This window comes from Aythya marila (genome assembly GCF_965140915.1).
Source record: "Aythya marila genome assembly, chromosome: 9".
In the NCBI taxonomy this organism is placed as follows: Eukaryota; Metazoa; Chordata; class Aves; order Anseriformes; family Anatidae; genus Aythya; species Aythya marila.
The window spans coordinates 20,391,126-20,412,624 of NC_139050.1; the positions used below are offsets into that span (position 1 = coordinate 20,391,126).

At 37.8% G+C, this 21,499-nt stretch overlaps 1 protein-coding gene across 10 annotated transcripts in view; it reads right to left on the reverse strand.

Moving 5' to 3' along the window:
* NAALADL2 (N-acetylated alpha-linked acidic dipeptidase like 2) overlaps nucleotides 1-21,499 on the reverse strand; it is a 419,953-nt gene that overhangs the window by 233,506 nt on the left and 164,948 nt on the right. For all 10 annotated transcript variants that reach the window (XR_014318086.1, XM_082766747.1, XM_082766748.1 and 7 more), the window contains one exon: nucleotides 184-685. Coding sequence is in view for 9 of the 10 variants with exons in the window: in XM_082766744.1 (XP_082622870.1) it covers nucleotides 184-685 (502 nt within the window). In the remaining variant the exon portion in view is untranslated. The remainder of the gene's footprint in view (nucleotides 1-183; nucleotides 686-21,499) is intronic.

A 21,499-nucleotide genomic window follows, 5' to 3' on the forward strand; every position in this document is an offset into this window, starting at 1 on the left:
CAGTGCAACTAATACAAATCCACACCACTATGAAAATCATTTGAGTTTCATTCTCACCCCCCAAGTATCATGAGACTACTGAACACATGTAGAAAAATTCAAGGTTTGTAAGTAAAACAAATCAAAGCAAATCTTAATATTAGCACCTGAAGGCACGTAGAGAAAAAATGCTAAGGTACATACCTGTAAATCTGTTGAATATTTTCAGCTTTGATTTCCTTGAGGATTTCATGGTAGGTATGAGGGTTATTTGGTTCTGGAGATGCTGGGGGAGAAGGACATTTCTTGCCTGAATAATATCCTATCACAATTCCAAAAATAAATACAATCAAAGCAGTGCAAAATACTTTCAGTATCTGAAAAAAGTTGCAGCGGTTATTCTTTGGTGCCTGTCTTGTGTAGTGTGAGATGTAGTCGGGGTCTTCCTGAAGTCGCTGGAATCTTCCTTTAGGAGAAGTCGATGGCTGGATGGGCTCAAGATCAAGGTCAGGGCTCTGTGAGTTTCCCAGATGATGCTGGACTGCACCATCCAGTCGGAAATGGTCAAAGCCAGGCTCCTCCAGCTCTTTTTCCATGTCCCATTCCAGTTCCAATGCTGTGGCCTGGAGGTCATCGTTGTCAAGGTATGGAGAGTGCCCCTGTGCTCTCTGGTCTGCATTCACTTTGTGATAGGCCATCTTTTTATCTATTAAAATAAATTAAAAACAAACACAGAAACATAAACATTTGCTTCCTTATGTCCACGTAAACAATTTATTATGTCTCCTTTGTAAACCTCAGAGAAATGAAAATACATATTAAAACACAAAACCTGGTTTCTCAGTTTCACTCTGCCCATTTCCATCCTCCTATTAACCTTTGTAGGATCAGTGGTCACACAATCATCAGTGAGGAAATAAGATATTTAAAGGGATATAATATATTGCAAGGATATGAGGAAAGGGAATTGACAAGTACCAGTAGCAAACAGAAAAGTTAGCCCATTATTTTGTCAGTCTCCAATCTCCAAGATAGTAATAAAAATTTGAGCGAATGCACAGTTTCTAAAACAATTATTTATCACCTGAAAGTCATTTTAAAGCTTAACTGCGTGTATCAATTTCATTGCACACACCATACAAAATAATGCTGTTAAAAAAAAGTTGAAAAAATAAAAATAACTAATTTGCCTGATCTGATTCTAAACACATGGAAACACTAAGTTAAAAAAGAAATTTCAGGGTGACACTGTACTTACACATCAATAAAAGACTTCCTTTTAGATGGAACATTCTATTATTTATAGCTATTTTAAATGCATAGCTCCTGAATGACTGATGAATTTACTTAGAAATTGTCCCAGCTGTTTTGCTCCACTTATTTTTTGCCATTTTAATGAATCAAAACCACTGGCAGGTACGTATTTATATCAAAATCATTCCTTTAATAGCAAGGCACTATCTGTGGCACTTCTAGATATTTCTACGGAAGCATGAACCCTCTAAAGGGAACTCTGACCTCCAGTACAAACATTCAAAGTCAATTTTCAACAAATCGTTTTCAACGGACTGCAACAATAGGGTGCCATTTTCCTCCATACTTCGACAATAGCTATTCCATCACATAAGCATCTGTAATTTAGGGCTTTTCAAACATCAGGCAGACTCATCAATTAGAATAAATTGAAGATTAAGATATTAAAGTTCTCGCAGTGATAGGTATCAAACTGACACCTACAACACCACATTATCCCTCCATTTTTACATTTTAAGGCATTTTCTTTCTCTAAGACTTACATCCAGATAACATTATTGAGGCCACATAATAGATTAAGCTACTCAACAGCAAAGTAGAATTTAGCTTTTGTGCAGCTCTTTGAAGAGAACAAACCATTAGAAAACACTGATATAATGAAACAGCCTATTGTCCACTGAAAGACTATCTTGCTCTCCACAATTTACAGATCCTTGTGCAGCCATATAAATATCCCCTGTCTATAACTGTCAGGCAGTCCAGCAACAGCCAAGAGAGCATCTAGTTGAGGTATGTGTTTCCAGGGTACCTATTGTATACACTTTGCAAATCAATTCCCTACCTGCAATCTCAGTTCTTCTATATGCAGTGAACGGAAGAGTTTAGAGTAAGCTGAACTAAAGCATCCAATTTTGTGTGATTAAGTCAAATAACTTATTTAAATAATAAAAAAAAAATGTTTATATCTAACTTCTAGTTGAATCAACAAACGGCTTAAATCTGTAAAGCTTTTATTTTGCCCTTGGTGTAGCAGAGTGCCTGAAGTGAAACTTTGTGCAAAAAGTTAAAGCACACTGCATAATTTCAAGCACATTTGAATCCATGGCCTTGAATGTTATCCAAGTGTTGCTGGAAAACCCACAGGGAACCTTTCAAAATCATGTTAGTGTCCTTAAGGATCAAAAAATTGTTATCAAAAATATCTTGCCTGAAAATACGTAGATAGTTCAGATCTTTAAAGATTCTGGTCAATTTAGCAATCACTTAAGTACTGCAGTGCTGAGGTACTTTTGTGCATCTTGCCATGATGCATGCTTAAAATTATGCATATGCTTCATTGCTTTGTAGATCAGAGAAAAAAATGGAAAAAAAATATAGCTAGAGTGCTATAAAGTAATACATGCTTAATTCTTTCAGGTGAATAGAATCATGTATTCATAAAAATGTTAGCTCCAAGGAACCTTTGGAGATTATCTTGTCCAGTATCTCACTCAAAGTGGGATTTATTGCTGCTATCAGATTCCCTTTTTCGGCAGAAGAAACAAGGCTCAAATCAGATGTTTGACTTGCCTCAGTTTCTCAATATCCTTCCTGAATTGAAGAATCCAAAGCTGGATGCAACATTTCAGTTGCGGCCTCAGAGTACAGGAGAGCAAAAGCTGTCCTAGATCTGCTGAGCCATAATCCTGGTAGCCCGTGAGCTACCTGACTCGTTCACAAGTGCAGCGCTTGCCTCGTGCCCCCAGTTAGATGCCTCCTGTAGTGGTCCTTCACCACTATCTGCTGCTCAGTGAGGTGCCCACCTGCGCTGATGGACCGGTTGTGATGGCCCTGCTCCACAACCCTGCTGGTCTGGCTGAACTTTTAGAAGCTTCTGTTTGCTCAACCCTCAGGTTTGGGAAGGTCTCTCTGAACTGTAGCTCTGCAATTCAATGGGTCAACTTCTTCCTCAAAAATATCCTTTGGAAAACTGGGCTAACCAATCTTGAAACTATTTATCTGTCCTTTCGTTCTGTCTTCTCCTTCTTTGCTGGTGAAGGGATTAACTTGCAGACCATGAATGACAGAGGTCACTATTGGATAACAACTGCTCAACAACCACATCTTTCCAACTCCATTTTAATACTGCTTTTTATTAGAAAATAATTGAAAGAGTGGTTTGTCCTGCAAAAATCATTACTACATAATTTTGACTCTAGAATTCCTACAGTCATTTAACACAAGGCTTTAATCAAATGAATTATCTCTTATCAGGTTACTACGGTATTACCCATAGCATAGGAATTAAAGGCAGCTTTAAGATGCCGTTGCGTGGCAAATGATCTTGCTGAGCGTATAAATGGTGACCATTGCATTTCAGTGGTACTTAAGATTTCTCTGCATTTATGACATATTAAAAACATATGTTATTGTTCAATGAAGTGCGTTAATAAACGTTATTTAAATCTCTACACATAAGCACATAATAAGAATTCCTATGAAATTTCTTTAATGGCTGTTAATGCAGACAAGTAGTAACCATAGCGTAGTTAATCTCAGCAATTCACTATTCACATAAAGCACCAAAATCAGTTACAAAACTTCAGGAAAAAAAGCTAAACGAACTAAAGGAAATAATAATTCAATTCAGTTTTGTATTTGAGACCAGTCTTTGGTGTAATGGATCTGCTTAGCAATGCATCTGATTTAGTTAAGGAACAGTAAGAAGGCAAGCTGCAGATAATGTCTTCATTTTTCTAGTAATATTGCCAAGTTCATTATTTGAGTGTAAAGACACAACTTACCAAGAAAAACTGAGATTAGGGCCCATAATGTGTATAGCTCTGCCAACAGTGATTTTAGAAAGTGGTCTCCTGATTCTGAATAATACATATATTCTTCTTATATTAACAGTCCTATTTACTACTTGGCTGGTTAAGGAGGTACCATGGCTTAAAGATTATGTATTAAATGTAATCTTAGGTAAGAATTTGAAAGATAAAGAAAACTTTACACAGAGAATAACAACATAAAAGACAATAGAAAGATGGATAAACTGTAAAGTCATGAAAAGCTATTCTGATGCTCTAGCTCAGTTTTCCCAATAACACAGACCATAAAAAGAACATATTTTTGAAAGATACTTTTGAAAATTTCAGGAGACAGAAAACCCAACCCATCTGCCAGCAAGCTGTTTCAACATTTAATTGTTGTTAAATACATGTTTTATTATAAGATAAAAGAGCAATTGCAAAATGCCGGAAGTCTGAATGTGCACAAAGCAAGCTTGAAAGTTGTTTTACAGGGACAGCAAAGGGGATTGTAAATTGTGGAATACTGGACATAGCAAAGCTGATGACCAGTAAAGCTGATGTCCATTTCTATACTTCCACTTATTTGTGGGTAGAATGTTTGTAGCGAAGTATTAATCATATTAAATATTCTTTCAATTAGGCATACACATGAAATCAAGAAAGTCAACCTTAACAGATCAATAACAGATCATTACTGCCTTAGCAAGTCCATTTCAAAGCTATCTACATGCCTTTGATCTTAAAATAACACATTTATATCATACCTGATAGGTACATCTTGTTATGAAACCATCAGAAACCTCTTGTGATGTCTTTCCTGCTTGAATCCCTTATCAATGAAGCCTTTGAAAACAATCTAACAAGGACTACATGAAAGGTGTTGCATCTGTATCACCACCTCTAATACCTCCACAACAGAAAGATCAGCTTATACGAATGTTTCATGAAACCAACAAAGACCAGTATGAATATATTATGGTAAATTCCCCTAGCTTTGTGCGTGGTGCTGTAGTTGTCAGCTTACAGATAGCTGAAACAATTAGCAGGCTCATTCACAGCAGGCAGAGAGGCAAGCGTTAACATGAGAACGCCTTCTTGGGCCATTTAGCATGTTACCAAAAAGGCAACTTTTACCTACAAAATGTACTAAATGAGTTGTGACTTTTCTGTATAGTCACAGAAAGAAAAATCTGGGGTTGTTAGTGAATCTCAATTTTAATGATTCTCTATCATTTTAAATGTCTTCTCGGTATTCCCTATACAGAGTGTTCAACCCCCAAAACAGATATATCATCATCTCTTGGAAGGGCAAATAGCTGCATTTGTTCCAGAAATCAACACCCACAACACCTACAAGTCTATCAAATGTATTTGACAACAATTTAGTACTTTGTTAAATGAGACGATGACAAGTTTCAGGCCCAGACAAATTTCTCTAGTGATAAGTCCCTGAAAAAAAAAAAAAAAAAGTTTTTTGCAGAAGAGATTATGATGCCCTTGTCAACAACAACATTACACTACACTCTAATACCAAAAAAATGTCATACTTCCATCATCTCTTCTGTAATTTTCCGCAGTAATGATTTTTCCTTTCCTCATGTTTGGGATACATGCTTGGCAACCAGTTTAGTTACAGGAGGAAAATTAAGTTCTTTGTCACTCCGCACAACAACTGTATAAAAAACAAATGACAAAAACCTATTTGTCAGCCTGCTGCCTTTTCAGAGCCTCTGAAGTCCTGGGGCTTGGTGAAAGAAGAATTGCCAGGAAGCTCCTCCTGGCTCAGCATCACAAAGCTAAAGCAGAGGCAGCGGAGGATGTGTGGTCTCCAATATGCTGGGCATGTATTACTAACATAGATCTTCTCCACTCTGACACGTTTAGTTTTTAAACACGTATCTGGTGAAACAAAACTCAGAAATATTTACTGATCTTACAGGAGCTAACAGCATCCATGAAATACACAGAGCCTACCTAGGAGGTTTATTAAAACTTCAGCTTAAGCAGATCGGTATAAATGGCTCAGTTACAGAGGCTGTGCACTTCTTGTCGTACATGCCTTTGCTTGGCTTCCATTTTCAGAACTGCTTTCCCCTGTTTCTGGTGGGTTCTGGCTCAGTTTTTGGGGTGCTCACCAGCAGCAACCCCAGCCCTGCTAAGAAGCCGCGGACACGGAGCCCTGCCCACTGCTGGAGCTGCTGCTCCAAGGTGGGAAAAGCTCACCTCACACCAAGGGGTCCTCTGAACAAAAGTGCTGTAGTTCTCATCCCTGCTCAGCATTTCAGGAACTTGAAGACATTGTGCAGTCACAACAAACAAAATATATTTGGAAGGGGCCTACCAACAAGAAAACGTTGCCCACAAAAGAAGAAATCAAGTCGGTGTTTCAGCCAGTCCTTGCCGTAATTTGGTTTAAATGCAGCCACCACTGGGTCCAGGGTGAAGCCACCAGCTGTACACCTCTCGCCCCTTGCTCTTAGTGGGATCGGGGGGCTAGCAGCAACCTCCTCTTCCCCCATAAGAAGCAACCCACTCAGAACTCTTCTGTGAACACCATTCCCCTCATACAAACTGCCTATATGCTAACCTAATGTTCAGTTTCCCTGAACATGTTTTTCAGATTCAAGGTTTTATCAATAATACATTTTGCATCGCATTTCCCAAGACATAATAATTGCCTTTGAAAGAAAAAAAAAAAAAAAAAAAAGTACACAAAGCTTTACAAAGACAAAAAAACTATTATTGGGGTATTTGCATTTAGGCTTACAGTTGAATTTTGTGTGAAATAAAATTATTGTAAATGGTGTTTAACTTGAAAATGCTGACAGCAATAGCTGCAATAAGAGGCTATAGCACTTCTTAGGAAAGTTAATTTTATATGACTAATATGTGCTATAGATTATTTTTTCTTTTTCTTAATTTTGCCAGTCACTTGCTTGGGCATATTTCACTTCTTTTTTTTTTTTTTTTCCCCAAACAGTTTTTGCTCTAATTACAGTCGGTCATATTTAACTTTTTTTTTTCTTGAACAATAACTTAGTAATTTTAACTTTAAAAATCTGAAAACTGTACACTTGCAGGCTATTACACTTTAAGGAAACTTGGCTAACAGGAAAAAAATGTCACTTTTACAGATGAGATACAACATCATAAACAACACAGTCTGAATTCCTGGTTTTAGTCTAGCAATGAAAATATTAACACATTTTTTGAGGGGGAAGAGACACAAAAGATGACCCCCTGAGCAGCTGGGATCCAAGATTTTGGGCCCTTAACATAGTCCAAAGATAAGAGGTGGACATGATTCAGCCCTACAACTTCAGTCTATCACCTGAAGGTATCCATTAACCCCAGTAAGACAACATTCAAAATCTATTTTAAAAAACAACTTTCCAGACAGAGGCTTTCTCTATGAAACCTGCATGTGTCACTGAGCTCCTATAATTTTTGTTCCCATAAATGAGCTAAGGCTCCAGCTGAAGATGGTGAGTAGTTTCAAAGACCAGAAAGTAAAACCAGAATCGACAGTGGTTTGGAGGAGGGCAGAACAGAGCCCATCTACAAAATCCCTGTTACTCCTGGTGATACAACATAAAACCAGCTCCTCTACGCTGGTTCTCAGAGTTTAGGATGAATTTCACAGATCTACCTGGTCACAGGAGATATATCATAATCTCATCGAGGTTCTATGATCTTCCTATTAGTAAGCAAATCTTTGTAAGTAAATTAGTAAGTAAATCCTATTTGAATGTAAATCTTCTTATCAGTAAGATTTCACCTGCAAATCAGGGAGATAAAGGACATATGAAGCCCCAATATTGTATATTAAGAGTAGTTTTTTGAATAAATCATATTGTAAATGAAATATTTAAAAGGTTGATACACAAAAAACTGTTTCTATTATCACCATCCTATGATCTTCTAAGTTGCTGTAGAAAGGTAGGTCAGTACTTAAAGACATAAAAGCTTATTTTAGAGTGTATTTTATATAATTTTTTTCCATTTCTTGCTCAGTGGGCTTTTACTGAGCTTTATCAATTTCAACAATGACATGGAGCCCTTACAAATAATATATTACAGAGCTGAAGATGGCAACATTTACAATTTAGCATTATTGGGATTTTTCTATATTTTGATGAATGACAGCTTTAATGATTCTGTGCATGGTTTATAGCAGAAAACACAGCAAGGCAGCACCATAATTTTCTGCGTTTTTGAACAATCTGTATCCAAAGAATTCAGAAAATAAGCAAGTTTACTTCACAATCACGCCAAATTTATTTTCTGGGTGAACTCGTGAATGTTAAAGCTCAAGTACACAGAGTAAGGTTGCCACAGCAACTGCTTCTGCAAACCAAGATGGGAACGTATTTATGAAAGCACATTTAAATACCCATATACACGTGTCGAGGCACACTGACACTCCACAAACATGGCAGAAGGTAATCGACCTATTCACCTGTTATCGGGCCTTATCCTGCTCCTGGCAAGGCAGGACGACGTTTGCTGAAGCCATCCAGCTGTAGCAACCCAGTGCACGACACAGTGCCAGGTTTCTGCATATCGTGGCCATGCATGAACCCTTCAAGCCATTACTCTTGTTTGTAGAACCTCAAGAAGGAGACCTTAATTTGCCATATGATGCAATATTAGAAGATTTAGTGTCACTATAGCTACAGGGAAAGAGTGGAGTGGTAATATGTTTGGTGTCCTTTGACTTTTTTTTTCTTCCTCTAAATCTCCACTGAAATAAGCTGTCAAGTTTGAGAAATGTCAGAGTTTGGTCATTTGAGTCTGCCTGGAGGTGTAATTTTGCATGGTGTACAATTCCTGTGAATTTATCACAACATGTTATTTCACACATAGTCAACATGGTGTGACATTCAGCATCCTGAATGCGCCAATGTCTACATGCTGAAATGAGTTTATGATTTCTCTTTAAAGCAAAACCCAAGATGCATTAGTTCAGGTCAACAGAGGAATCCTCAATAGATCCCTAGGAACAAAAAAATAAAAGCAAGCATCCCTTCTTTATGCTTTTGTCTGCACCCACACCTGTTAGGCAGTTCTGCCACACTCTTGACGCAGCCCTTCCATACCAGCCAGCCATGAGTTCAGTGTGGAAACATCTTACATTAAAAACTGACTTGTTCGCTTAGCTGAAGATCGCTCATTTTGCAAACACATTTAAGACCTATGATGAAGTGAATCTGTATGTAAAGCTCTATACATCAGGAGTATCTATGCTTGCAGTACCTTTGCAGGTGCATTTTGCACTTTGGTGTTAGCCCTTCCAGATTTAACTCACGAAAAGCAGCTGGACCTGATGCTCTTCTCTGCCAAGCTCCATCCAGCTATAACCACAGCCCTGGGAGAAGAGAGACAGCTGCTTCCAGGGTATTCAGTTTGCTCACTATTTTGTCTTTGGCCTCTATTTTATGGACTCCCAGTCATCACTTACACACATTTCTCAGCCTTGCTGAGATGGATGAAGATGAGGGTAATTACACTGAATAAATTAGAGAAGCCCATTATCCTAAATACCTCAATTCTCAGTTGTCCATTTCTGACTGCTGTAGTCACTTTTGACATCTACAAATTGACAGATCAACTTTTGTACATGCAAAATTCAGACTGCTACTAGACTGAACTCTGAGCAGTTCTTATTAATACTGTGAGTCTGCTCTAACGAACTTAAAGTCATATTTTCTTAAAAAGTAAACACAGTACTTAACCAAAAACAGAGAAGCCTTCAAGAGAGCATAATAAATACTTCACAATGTAAAATAAACATATCAGCTCCTTTAGAGGAAAAGGTTTTCAAAAACCTTGATCTTTCAGAGTAGGCCACATTTTGTGCATAGCTATTAAAACTTAAAATGTTTACACAGTAATATTTGGTTTTCAGTTAAAGACATTGATAACTGAAGATAAGCAGTGTGAATTAAGACAAGTACTAAGATGAACGAAATATTCTAGAAACATATAGCTTCAGATACTGAGTTAAAGTAAGCAATAACTGCATAACAGATCCTGATGCTAAAAAATGCTACATTTGCCACCTAAATCGCAAGAATTGTGCATGAGCAGAAGGACCAATGGTTTGCACTACTGCAGCTTTATACTATCAGCTAAATGTGTGCTGGTGGTCTTTGAGAAGTTGCTGGATACCCATGTTCAGGAACATGTATGTTCTTGTACAACGTTTCATTCCAACAAAGCAGCGTGAATCAAAAAGTGACAAATTGCTGATACCAGAATGCTTAAATAGCAAAAGCCGCAAAAGAGCAGCAGTGAATGGCCAGTCACTAAGAATACTTTGCATACCAGCTAACATGTACAATTAGTTCCTCTCGATTTTCCTTTAGATAGCAACATTAATCCAAAAATTTTCCAATGACAGCCATGAGAGGAGAATAAGTCCTACCTTCTCTGTGTTTGGGACAAAAAAAATAACAAGAAAAAACACATTCATTTCACAGTAGAACGTGTTACAGCTTCTTAAGAAGATGGGATGATGCATCAGTCACACCAATTCTCTTAATTCTGGAAAGTTACGTGGAAAAGTTGACAGGAGTCCCCAGATCATAGAAACGTTGGCTGGCGGGGCCCTTTGGGGCGCCCCCGGTCCCACCTCCCACTCACATTGGGACCGCTGCCACGAGCACGCTGAAGCGCCTGGTCCTTACGCTGAACTCATCGAGCATGCAACCAGCGCTAAAGGGTTCAATAGGAACATGGATTATGCAATTTCTCTCTTTTTCTCTACTGCTCATACATCTGTTTCTTATTAAAAATAACACCACTACGCAAAAATGCAGAAATAAAACTCCTTAAACCTGTAATAGAACCAGCCTTTAAAATCCATGCAGGCATTTCTGCCTAAAAAAAATAAACACAAAAAAGACAAACGGAAACATAAACAAAAGCCTTAACACAGAGACGTAACAGCCATGGCATACAAAATTCATTTCCATTAATGAGACAAGGTAGTCCCCAAGCCAGCGCCCTTTGCACGTGAACCATGGTAATCAGATTGTATGAGCATTTGCCAGAAACTCATGGGATAGCAAGCAACTAGAGCTATATAGCAAGCACAGCAGATTAGGAGTTTGCTAAAAACTGCTTGACTTGTAACCCTTGAAAAACATGAATGGTGCAGATTTCCTGAACCACGAATAGGGGAAGCATTTCATTTACATGGTTAATATTATTTGCAGCCTTTGACTCAATTTACACGTCACCGAAATGTGTACAAAATACCCTTCGTGGCATCTTTATGTGAGAAAGTAGAGAATAAACAAACAAGTAAGGACTGTGTCTACTCAGACTTTGTCACACAAACTTCCTGTATAATACTTTGCTATTGCTCTCCTACATTTCTATAAAGCCTTTCAGTAACTTCAGCAGGGTTGGAGCAAGAAGACAGAAATACAAGCATTCCTACCAGGACTCTGCAGCAGCTCAGCAGGCTTGTGTATGAGAATATACCAGTTCTTCAAAGGTCTAACAAGATTGGATCTAGACTCGAGCAAGCAAGCTTTTCCTTTTTAAGGAAGCCCTATTAAGTGAACCCTTCAGCCAGTAGGAGGAGGAAAACAAATCAGGACTTCAGCTTTCCTTCATCTGGCAGTAATACATTTAATTGCTTCCTAGCTTGGGCTTTATCTGCTGTGTTTTCCCAGTGACAGGAACAGATGGAAACTCTCCCTACTTGAGACAAGCATGTTTTAAAAACACTCGAGAGTTTCAAGGGAATTTCAATGTCATTAGATCTGTAACGCTTTTTATTGACTTTATTCCCAGCCTAATTCTACATCATCTCAATCACCAGTTCTCAAATCACCGTTTGTACAGAGCTAGGAGCCATTAAGAAACCAATGTTCTCAAAAAACAATCCACAAAACAAAGAGAATCAATAAGCCAATTTCCAAAGGATACAATTCTACAAAAACCAAAAATATTATCTGTAACTGACTTTGAATAGGAGTGCAAGAAACATTGCTATTAGTGAGGCTGAATAATATAACCTATTAAATTCTGCAAATTCCTATATATTTACACAATGTTAGAAAATATATATATATATATATATATATATATATATATATATATATATCAGAATATGAACAATAGCCTCCTTGCCTGACTTCTTTTCTACCACAATACTTAGGTTTCTTCTTGAAGGAAGAAGAAAAGACTTCATAGAATAAATAAATTTGTAACTGATCATCATTCACATACTTCTTTAGTCTTTCAGGCCGCTTCTGAGAAATTGCATCAATTGTTATAGTTATTATTATTATTAAGTCTCTGGTCTTCTGAGCTTTTCTTTCTATTATGAAATATAACTATACGAACAAAAAGTATAGAAAGAGGGAAACAATTCTACAGCTTTATGCATATTTTCTTCAACTTCAGAAGTAGAAAACTAATTTTTAGTTTCCCCAGAAATGTCATTCAAAACTGAACATCCCTTGCTTTATTTTACATGTCAATTATTCCTCTTATAAATAAAAAATATGCATTTTGATGAAATAGATTTATTTTTTTATATATTTTTTATTATTTTTTAGAGAAAATGTTCCCATCATGAAACAACTGAATCGGCTTTATTTATACGTGACCTAATTTCAAGCTCAGAAAAAAGTGAAGTCAAAAGATGTTCATGAGCTTCCATGGAAGGAGGATCAGGCCATGCTATTTAAAAAAACAGAAGTGTTCTCTTCATTTATGCTGGCTTTTGCAATGAACTGTCTTCCACTGAGCTTCATACTACAAAGTTTTCCGTGATTTACATCAAGGAGAGAGAGGCAAATCAGTCTCCAGTGAAAAGTCACCCAAGCTAATGAAAAATTTAAAATGACTAAATTTATAATTAAGATGAAGCAAGAACTCACATTAGAAAGCAGTTTGTATATTAAGAAAAATTCAAGAGCAAAACGTGAATGTTTTTTTTTTTTTTTTTTTTTTCTCCAGCAGTGTACACACTCAATCCCCTTTATTTTAGATACAGAGGCATACCTATACTTTCTGTATGTATTAGAAGTATTAAGAAACACAGTGAGCTATTTTAAGTACAGCTCATGGCTTTCATAATTTATTGATGAACAAGGACATTATTAAAAATAAAAGACCTTCAATAGCACTTAAACATAGCACTGTTTTGAGACTAAATGTCAGACAAAAGGTATGCAAATGTAAAACTCAGTAGGTCTTTAACCACTGCTTCATCACCAAATATTTATACCACCAAAACACAGCCTGAAACAACTTGGTTTATTCCAATAATGTAAACAAAATAATTACAATTACACTACCTTTCACGTATATTTGTTACATTACTTAGTATTTTATTTCTTCTCTTTAAAAACGCATCGAAATTACAACTCTGCCTGATTTAATTGAATAAAGATTCAAAGACTAACTTCACAGCTATCTACTCTAAAATGCATGGTCAGAATCTACTTGGACAAAAACAGTCAGTACCATTACCTATCTTCATAATTTTTGCCAAAAAAAAGTCCCAAATATAACTGTTACGGTCACACCAAAAGGCTACCACACTGAACATAAAGACAATTAACACCAAAGCAACCGTTATGTCACATCACCATGCAAATAATGCATAAGCTCTCCATAAACCTGTTCAGACCTGTAATCCATTTCTGTTTTTCCTTTGCTTTTACATCTTGGAAATAATTAAGCCTCCAGTTTAGCCAATTAAAGGCTGCATGCCATTACAAAACTATCCTGGATTTTCTTCTTCCACTGCTAAACTTAGTCGAAAATAATTGCAGCGAATGAAATTATCTACCACAGTTACCATCTGGGACATGAAAGTAAATATTTTAATTATTCCCATTGTAATTTGGGACCCACAAAGACCAGTATTTGGGCTACATATGGAATTTATTTTTATGGATTAATGTCAAAACAGGCAGATGCAACACTTCAAAAGATGGTTGGCTAATTGCCCATAAGCTTTGCTACCTAGAGCGGACTACCACAAAGAGCTGGAAAATGGGAATTTATATCCAGGCTGGTTGTTAAATTGCTGGGTGATCTCAAATGCTAAATTGGATAAAAGACATTGACCTCTGTTCTAAAAGCATTTTGTAGTTATCATTGAAATGAAGAGATGACTCTCTCATTATAGATGCAGATTATCAAAAAACTCCTGACAGTTTTAATGACTGCATATGGAACTTTGTGTGTGGGGAAGGAGAACACTTCAGGCACTGTTACTGAGTGGGTACCTGTAAGTACACATCTAACATTAGGCATTAAAGTGAAAAGGTGCTTGTCCTCCATAGTGAGGCAAAGAGGAAAGGAGGACTTCAATCTATTAAATTAATGAGAAACTGAAAAATAAATATAAAGGGTATGAAATATGGAGAGGGTATTAGCTTCAGAGTTTTTAAATACAGCACTGAAAGAAAGGGCTCGATGGCTTTGAAAACAGCATCCGTTTTATCAAGGTCAAAATGACTGCAAAATGAGCAAGAAATTGCACGTGTTACATAACAGAGTACTGTGACCAAAAACCTCTTACAGCACCATCACAACTTAGATTATTCATACAGCCAAAGAAAAAACAGAATTAATTGTCACTTAGTGAGTCAATTAAGAATTTCCAGTTTGGGTCTAAGGTGCAAGATTAATAATGTTTCCTCCACAGGTTGCCCGATCTATGAAATTCCTAGCCCACGTATGTTTGAGATGATCATGTTTTGTTTTTGACATATAACAAACTCCTCCTGTGAGCTGGGGCTCCTTAACTCTTGACAGTATTAAGGGAAATTAGTACGCCCCGTTTCTTTGAGCCATACACTAAGTCCAGCAGAATTGACCCAGCAATAATTTTCCATTATGCATCACAGCTTTTATAATTAACAACTGAAAGTGTTTTCTGTTTTGGTCACTTAAACTAATAAGCCTATCCTCACCAAGACTTTTCACTATTTACTTTCTTAATTTTAATGAAAAATGAAGGTTGATTCTGGCCTGAGACGAGATGTAACTTAAGACTGAAGTCTTAGTCTGTTGGCAACACATGCAGCATTTTGCAAGCAGCAAGTACTCAGTCAATTAACAAGCATCCAGTTTCCTTGTAAGGCAGGCTGGTATTACAACAATACCCCTATAAACCATAATTCACTCAGCAACAGACCTGGAACCAATAGACGTTTCCAAAGATCTTCATGAACAGCTCTCTACAGACATACAATTAACCACCACCTGTACTGCAGCTGGGGAGCGTGCTCTTCTATTACTTCACTAGAGCCAGATTTTATGTCTCGTGTTCCTCTTCCATGCAGATTTCATATCTGTATTTTTTTTTCCTCTATACTAAAGTCAAGCACTTCTTTTTGCTGGACAACATGCTTGACTGTGTGCCTCTGAAACATTTACCCACTGACGAACTTGAATGTGCCTTCATCCTAGAAGGTATATTTTATTTTTAAAACTATAAAAACCTCCACACTATGTTTTGAAAGAAAATAATTAGATTCATACAGAATATGCTTACTTACACCCAGAAAAGTCAAGACTGACTGCTTTGAGGGAGTGAGATGCTGTCGTGGTTCCGCTCGAGTGGGCAGCCGAGCTCCACCACAGCCGCTCTCTCACTCCCCCTCCTCAAAGAGGAATGGGGAGAAAATATGTGAAAAGGGCTCAAGGATTGAGATAAGGACGAGAAAATCACGCAATAATTATTGTAACGGGCAAAACAGACTCGGCATAAGGAGATAGTAAGATTTATTGCCTACAACTAACAAGCGAGAGAAGTGAGAAAACAAAGAAAAAAAAAAAACCAAAAGCACCTTCCCCCCCCCATCCACCCTTTTCCACCTCCTCCCCCCGAGCGGCGCAGGGGAACGGGGAATGGGGGTTATGGTCAGTCTACAGCACTTCTTCTCTGCCGCTCCTTCTCGGTCACTCTCGTCCCCTGTGCTGTGGGGTCCCACCCACGGGATGCAGTCCTTGATGAACTGATCCGGCGTGGGCTTCCCACAGGCAGCAGCTCTTCCAGAACTGCTCCAGATATGGGTCCGTACCACGGGGTCCATCCCTCAGGAGAAAACTGCTCCAACCTGGCTCCCCTACGGGCAGCAGCTCCTGCCAGATCATCTGCTCCTGCGTGGTCTCCTCTCCACGGGCTACAGGTCCGGCCCGGAATCTGCTCCGGCAGGGGTCTTCCACAGGCGGCAGCCTCCGTCGGTGCAGGGCCACCTGCTCCACCGTGGTCTCCTCCACGGGCTGCAGCGTGGAACCCTGCTCCACCGTGGTACTCCATGGGCTGCAGGGGGACATCCTGCTTCACCATGGTCCTCACCACAGGCCGCAGGGGACTTCTGCTCCGGCGCCTGGAGCACCTCTCCCCCTCCTTCTACACTGACCTTGGTGCAAGGCTGTTCTCCCACTCCCTTGACTCTCCCGGCTGCTGTGTGGCGCAGCGTTTTTTTCCCTGTCTTAAATATGCTCTCACAGAGGCGCAAAACAACATCGCTTATTGGCTCAGATCTGGAAAACAATGGGGCCCTTCCCAAACATGGGGCAGCTTCTAGATCTTTCTCACAGAAACCACCCCTATGGCTCCCTGCTACCAAAACCTTGCCACGTAAACCCACTACAGATGCTCAGTCCATCTGCTGAGTACATTCGCTGCTTTTTTGGCACTTCCTTGAAACCATGAAGTGTACATACACAGGTTAGAAATGGTTCACAAACACGTAAGCAGATGGCGATACTGCAGGTAATAATTTAATTACGCAACTCCTAGAACATGAACAAAGTATTCCAAACATGAGCAAAATATAATTCATGTTCCAAATAAAAGAAAGGAGGGAACAAGCAATGTCCAGCCTAAGCTTTTAAATGCAGTGTAATAGTTTTTGTTGAATTTGCAATGATTTTCCACATGTGTAGTTTGAAGCACTGTATAGTTTGAAGCAGCAATAAACAAGAAGTTTTATACCACTTTCTATTCCTATCAAAACATTTCAGGTATCAAAAAAATAAAATAAAATAAAAAATAGCAGCATAAACTACAAGCTCTCTAAGACAAGAAAATAACTATAATTATGTAACTGAACAGGAAAACTTATCATTAGCTCTACAGGTACAACGAGGTCAGAAATATGTATGCACAAGATATGACCTTGAATCAGAAAAGACCATTGATACTGCTGAAGTGTGAAAGCATTAAAGAAACGTTAGTCATCTTAATTCTTCATTTATGCAGAAGCATAAATGATACAAAATCATATTGCAGAAGCATGATACAAGCATGATACCAGAGATAAATAAGAAACAGATGCAAATAAGAGAATAAAATAAGATTAGATTGTGTTGGTCTACTGAACATACTACATATGGAAAGGAAAGCTGAAGGAGAAAACGGGATCTCGATTGTTATAGCAACTTCACAGTTTCAGAAAACAAACTGTTAATTCAAAAAAAAGTCAAAGATGCTGAGATAAAATACATAAGGTTTGACTGGCAATATGCTAAGTCAGTGGAAGTCATCTTAGGTTAAGGGCTTGGAATTACGTCACAGATGAATCAGCCCTTGCATTATGCCGAAACTGAAGCATAAATGTGTAAGGAAGTAAATGCAAATGAATCTGAATATTCAGGGAACTGGCACTGTGAGACTAAGATAGCATGTCCCAGTCACTGCTGGCTTTATGTTATGTATTCTAAGACATTAAGATACACACAAAAAAATGGGTGGAAGACAGCATAGAATTAATGGTTGCCAAATGTTTATCCCACAATAATATAAGCATACACATAGTATTTACATTTTGTAATAAAACAGCTTTGTTTTGTTTTATTCAAAGGTCAAGTAGTTTCAAGGGCCATTATATGTAAACCGCAATATATTTATTTATTTATTTTTCACAAATTACTACTAATACTATGTATAGAGACATTTATCTATGAAACAAAGTCACTAATTGAATCCTGACTAAAAATACCATAACTGGTTGCCTGATTCAAATAAAAAAAATAGTCTTATGATTTACATAGCTCAACATGCAAAGTTTCATTGCATTACTTTTGATCAGTTCCATTTCTCAAAAAACTCCAAAACATAAATGGATTATAAAAGTTGACTTTGTGATTGTGGAATACTGTAAATATCAAATTAAACATATTTTGTTATTTAATGTTAAATTTCATAATCCAAGATAACTTAACTCCAAATTGTGCACCCAATCAGTTCCAGCTTGGCCTCTACTTCTCTTTTTTAATACACAGAAGAAAAACAGCAGCACAATGGACTGGAGCATCACCTTGCCTTTGTGACACTGTTTTCTTCTAGCTTTTATTGTATATGTAAATGGCATAAAATAAGTGGGGTAAAGAAGTATTTACAACTGTTTCCTTTAATTTTATGTTCTGATTCTTACAGTTTGTTCCCCTATAAGTTAAAACCAAAAAAAAAAAAACCACCACCACCACCACCAACAAAACAAAACAAAAAACAGGGAAGGGGAAGTGGAAGAGGAAGGGGAAGGGGAAGGGAAAACCATCAGAAAAGGTCACTTTGATGTAGAAACATCAAAATCCCCAGAGGTATTCCAGGCAGGTTTATGAGTTGTAGCCTGAAATGCTAGATAAACTGAGAAAAATATGTTAAAATAAACCTCCCAATGAAAAAGATGTATAAATTCTGTATTTTTTATTTTATTTTTTACACTTGTGACTTGAAAAGGAAGGCAGTGAACATCAAATTTTAATAAATATGACATACTAGTTCAGAGTGTAATGGTGCATTGGCCACGTAAGACAATTAGCTTTTTTTTTAATTGAAAGCTGCTTAATGAACCTTTAAGTTACCTTTCAATGCTGTCTACAACGGAGTGTTGCGAAAAGACAAGAGTCTGAAGTCAGAGAGTCTAATTAGAACCCTCTGCATGTCCTGCTGCATCTGTGCTGTGCTTTGTTTGTTTTTTAAAAAGAATGTCTGATACTTTGTGCATAAATTATTCAATTTACTGAAGTACACACAAATTTATATACAACTATATGCATACATTTTCTATAACTATGTATCAGATAATTTGTATTTATTCCGTATTTACTTAAAAAGCTACGAAGGCTGCTGAACTATTTTTGTGGCAACAAATGCCTCATTCAGACATAATATTGACAGTAACGACTGCTAGAATTAAGTATTTAGTGCTGACATATTGTGTTTCTGATTATTACAATGCCCCTGAACACACTTAAAGCTGCTGTAGCCGGACAGCAGAGGAACAGGATAAGAGAAGTGCTTTCTATCATAAAGCCGGCTGAGAAACAGCCTCCTTCTCCAGAAGGACTGAAGTACGAGACTCCTGTGTAGAGGATATACATATATATGAATATAGGCAGTTGTGGCAAATACAGATATCCAACAGGACACACAGACCTCCTAGCATGAAGCCACACGGTTTATTTGTGAGGAGCCTATGCCCAGTGGAGCTGCATTACAGGCGGCAAGGACCGTCCCTCACGCAGCCCAAAGAGCAGCACCGGGGCTGATGGCATCTTTGCTCCCCTGGCTGCAATACCAGCCTCAACACCACCTTATTGTGGCAGGAGGCCAAAATGAGCTAGTTTGCCCACAAAAGTGAGTGAAAAGTAAATCAAGAGGTGGCTGATTTATTTTTCCACCTTCAGCACCGACAGGTCCAATACAAATGAAGGTCCCAGTGTTTTCTGATGAATTTCACCATCCTAAAGTTATTTCAGGAAAGTGAATAGCAGTAAGTAGGAACAAGAAAGCCCAAAGGTAAAAACTCCATCAGTGAATGAATTGGTAATGAAGTGGTAATGCTACCCCTAAACCAAGAAAATAAACAATATCTAAAAAGCAATTCCTATTACCTCCAAGTCTAAAGTGTCTCTCCAATGCCTCCTATACCTTTAGCAGATGACTGATGCCATTCAGCCTGCCAGTTTTCTCCCTTTCTCCCCATTGGCAATAGCCTGAGCGCCTGTTACTCCGACAAACGAGATGCTTGCTGTGTCCTGATGGAGGAATGGTGAGGCAATGGACTGGGTTACACACACTCCTCACTTCATTCCCACTCTGGGTTTTATCACATGCTGTGTAAACCTTGAAATTGAAAGCTGGCCACCTTTAAACTGAAGGAACTGGTGAAGCAGATTCTACTGTAGCATATAGACCTTAAACACACAATGAAATAGCAACACCAAGGTTTCAAAAACTATTTGGATTAAGCACTCAAGAGCCACAACTATATTTCTCATCACAAAACAAGAAGATGCACCATGATTACATTGGAAGTAGTAGCAGCCGGAGAGTGTTTGGAAGAGGTAAGATCTGCCTTCTTTCAAAATAAGATACAAAAGTTGAGGAAAAAAATATTTTTCAAAAAGATGAAAATAATAAACAGGCTTCTTTTTCAAAACAACATTATTCGTAATTCTGTCGCTTTGTTTCTTAGCCCCTGAATGCTGAAGATCCCTACAGAGCATGAGGGAACAAACTCATGCCCGGTGCAGGCCCAGCGGCACGGCCTACTGCCCGATGCCGGCGGAGCTCCCGTCCGAAACACTAATTGCATGTTAAATGATGCCTAGTTGATCGATGTGTCTCTTCTGATTTACTGTATCTTCACTAAGCCAAAGAAGTGTAAGTTAAACATGCGGAAGAGCATAATGTGTCAACCAGAAGATTAGTTTTACAATCTATATGTTGAAGTGAATAAATTGTACTTTCATTAGCAGAAGTAGGCCATATGCTGAAAAAGTCATTGGATTCGCTTCACTGGTGAACTAGAGCAACAATGTACGATTAGAAAGCCTCAGCGGTTCAAAAGTCTTTAAAGGCAGGTCCAGTGGTTATACGATGAATTTTTAAATGATATTGTTACCATCTGGGAGATTCACTTTAAGTGCCAAATGGGTTCCCTGAGCTAAAATATTACGTTTCACAAAATCTATACATGTACCAGGTGTCCAGTATTTTTGTTTAAGATATTAAAAGGTTTATGAGAATAAGCTATTATTACTCATGCCTATTCTTTCTCCAGAACTTTTTATGGTCCTGCAATACATTCGGAAACAGTAGGAAACATTTACAGATATGAGATTTTTTTTGTATCGAAGATGTTAGAAGGCCTAAAAGCTTGCTGTTAGCAATAATCACACACATAACCATTAGGAAAAAAGTTAAGCTTTGTATTTGAATTGCATTATATAATCTCTCTGCCTTTGGAAAAATAATAAATTATAAAAAAAAAATAAAAATCAAGGTTCCTGATAAGCTTTGTTTCTGAAATTTTTGTTGACAGCTTAGCAGAGTTTCCTCTCAGGAACCCATCCTTGTGGGGATTGTTTTTGATACTGAAATACAAGATCAACTTTGTAAATCTTCGTAATTTTAAAACATAAAGGAGCTTAAAAAGTGAATGTCTTTCTCAGAAACCTTACTAAACTTTACTACATAT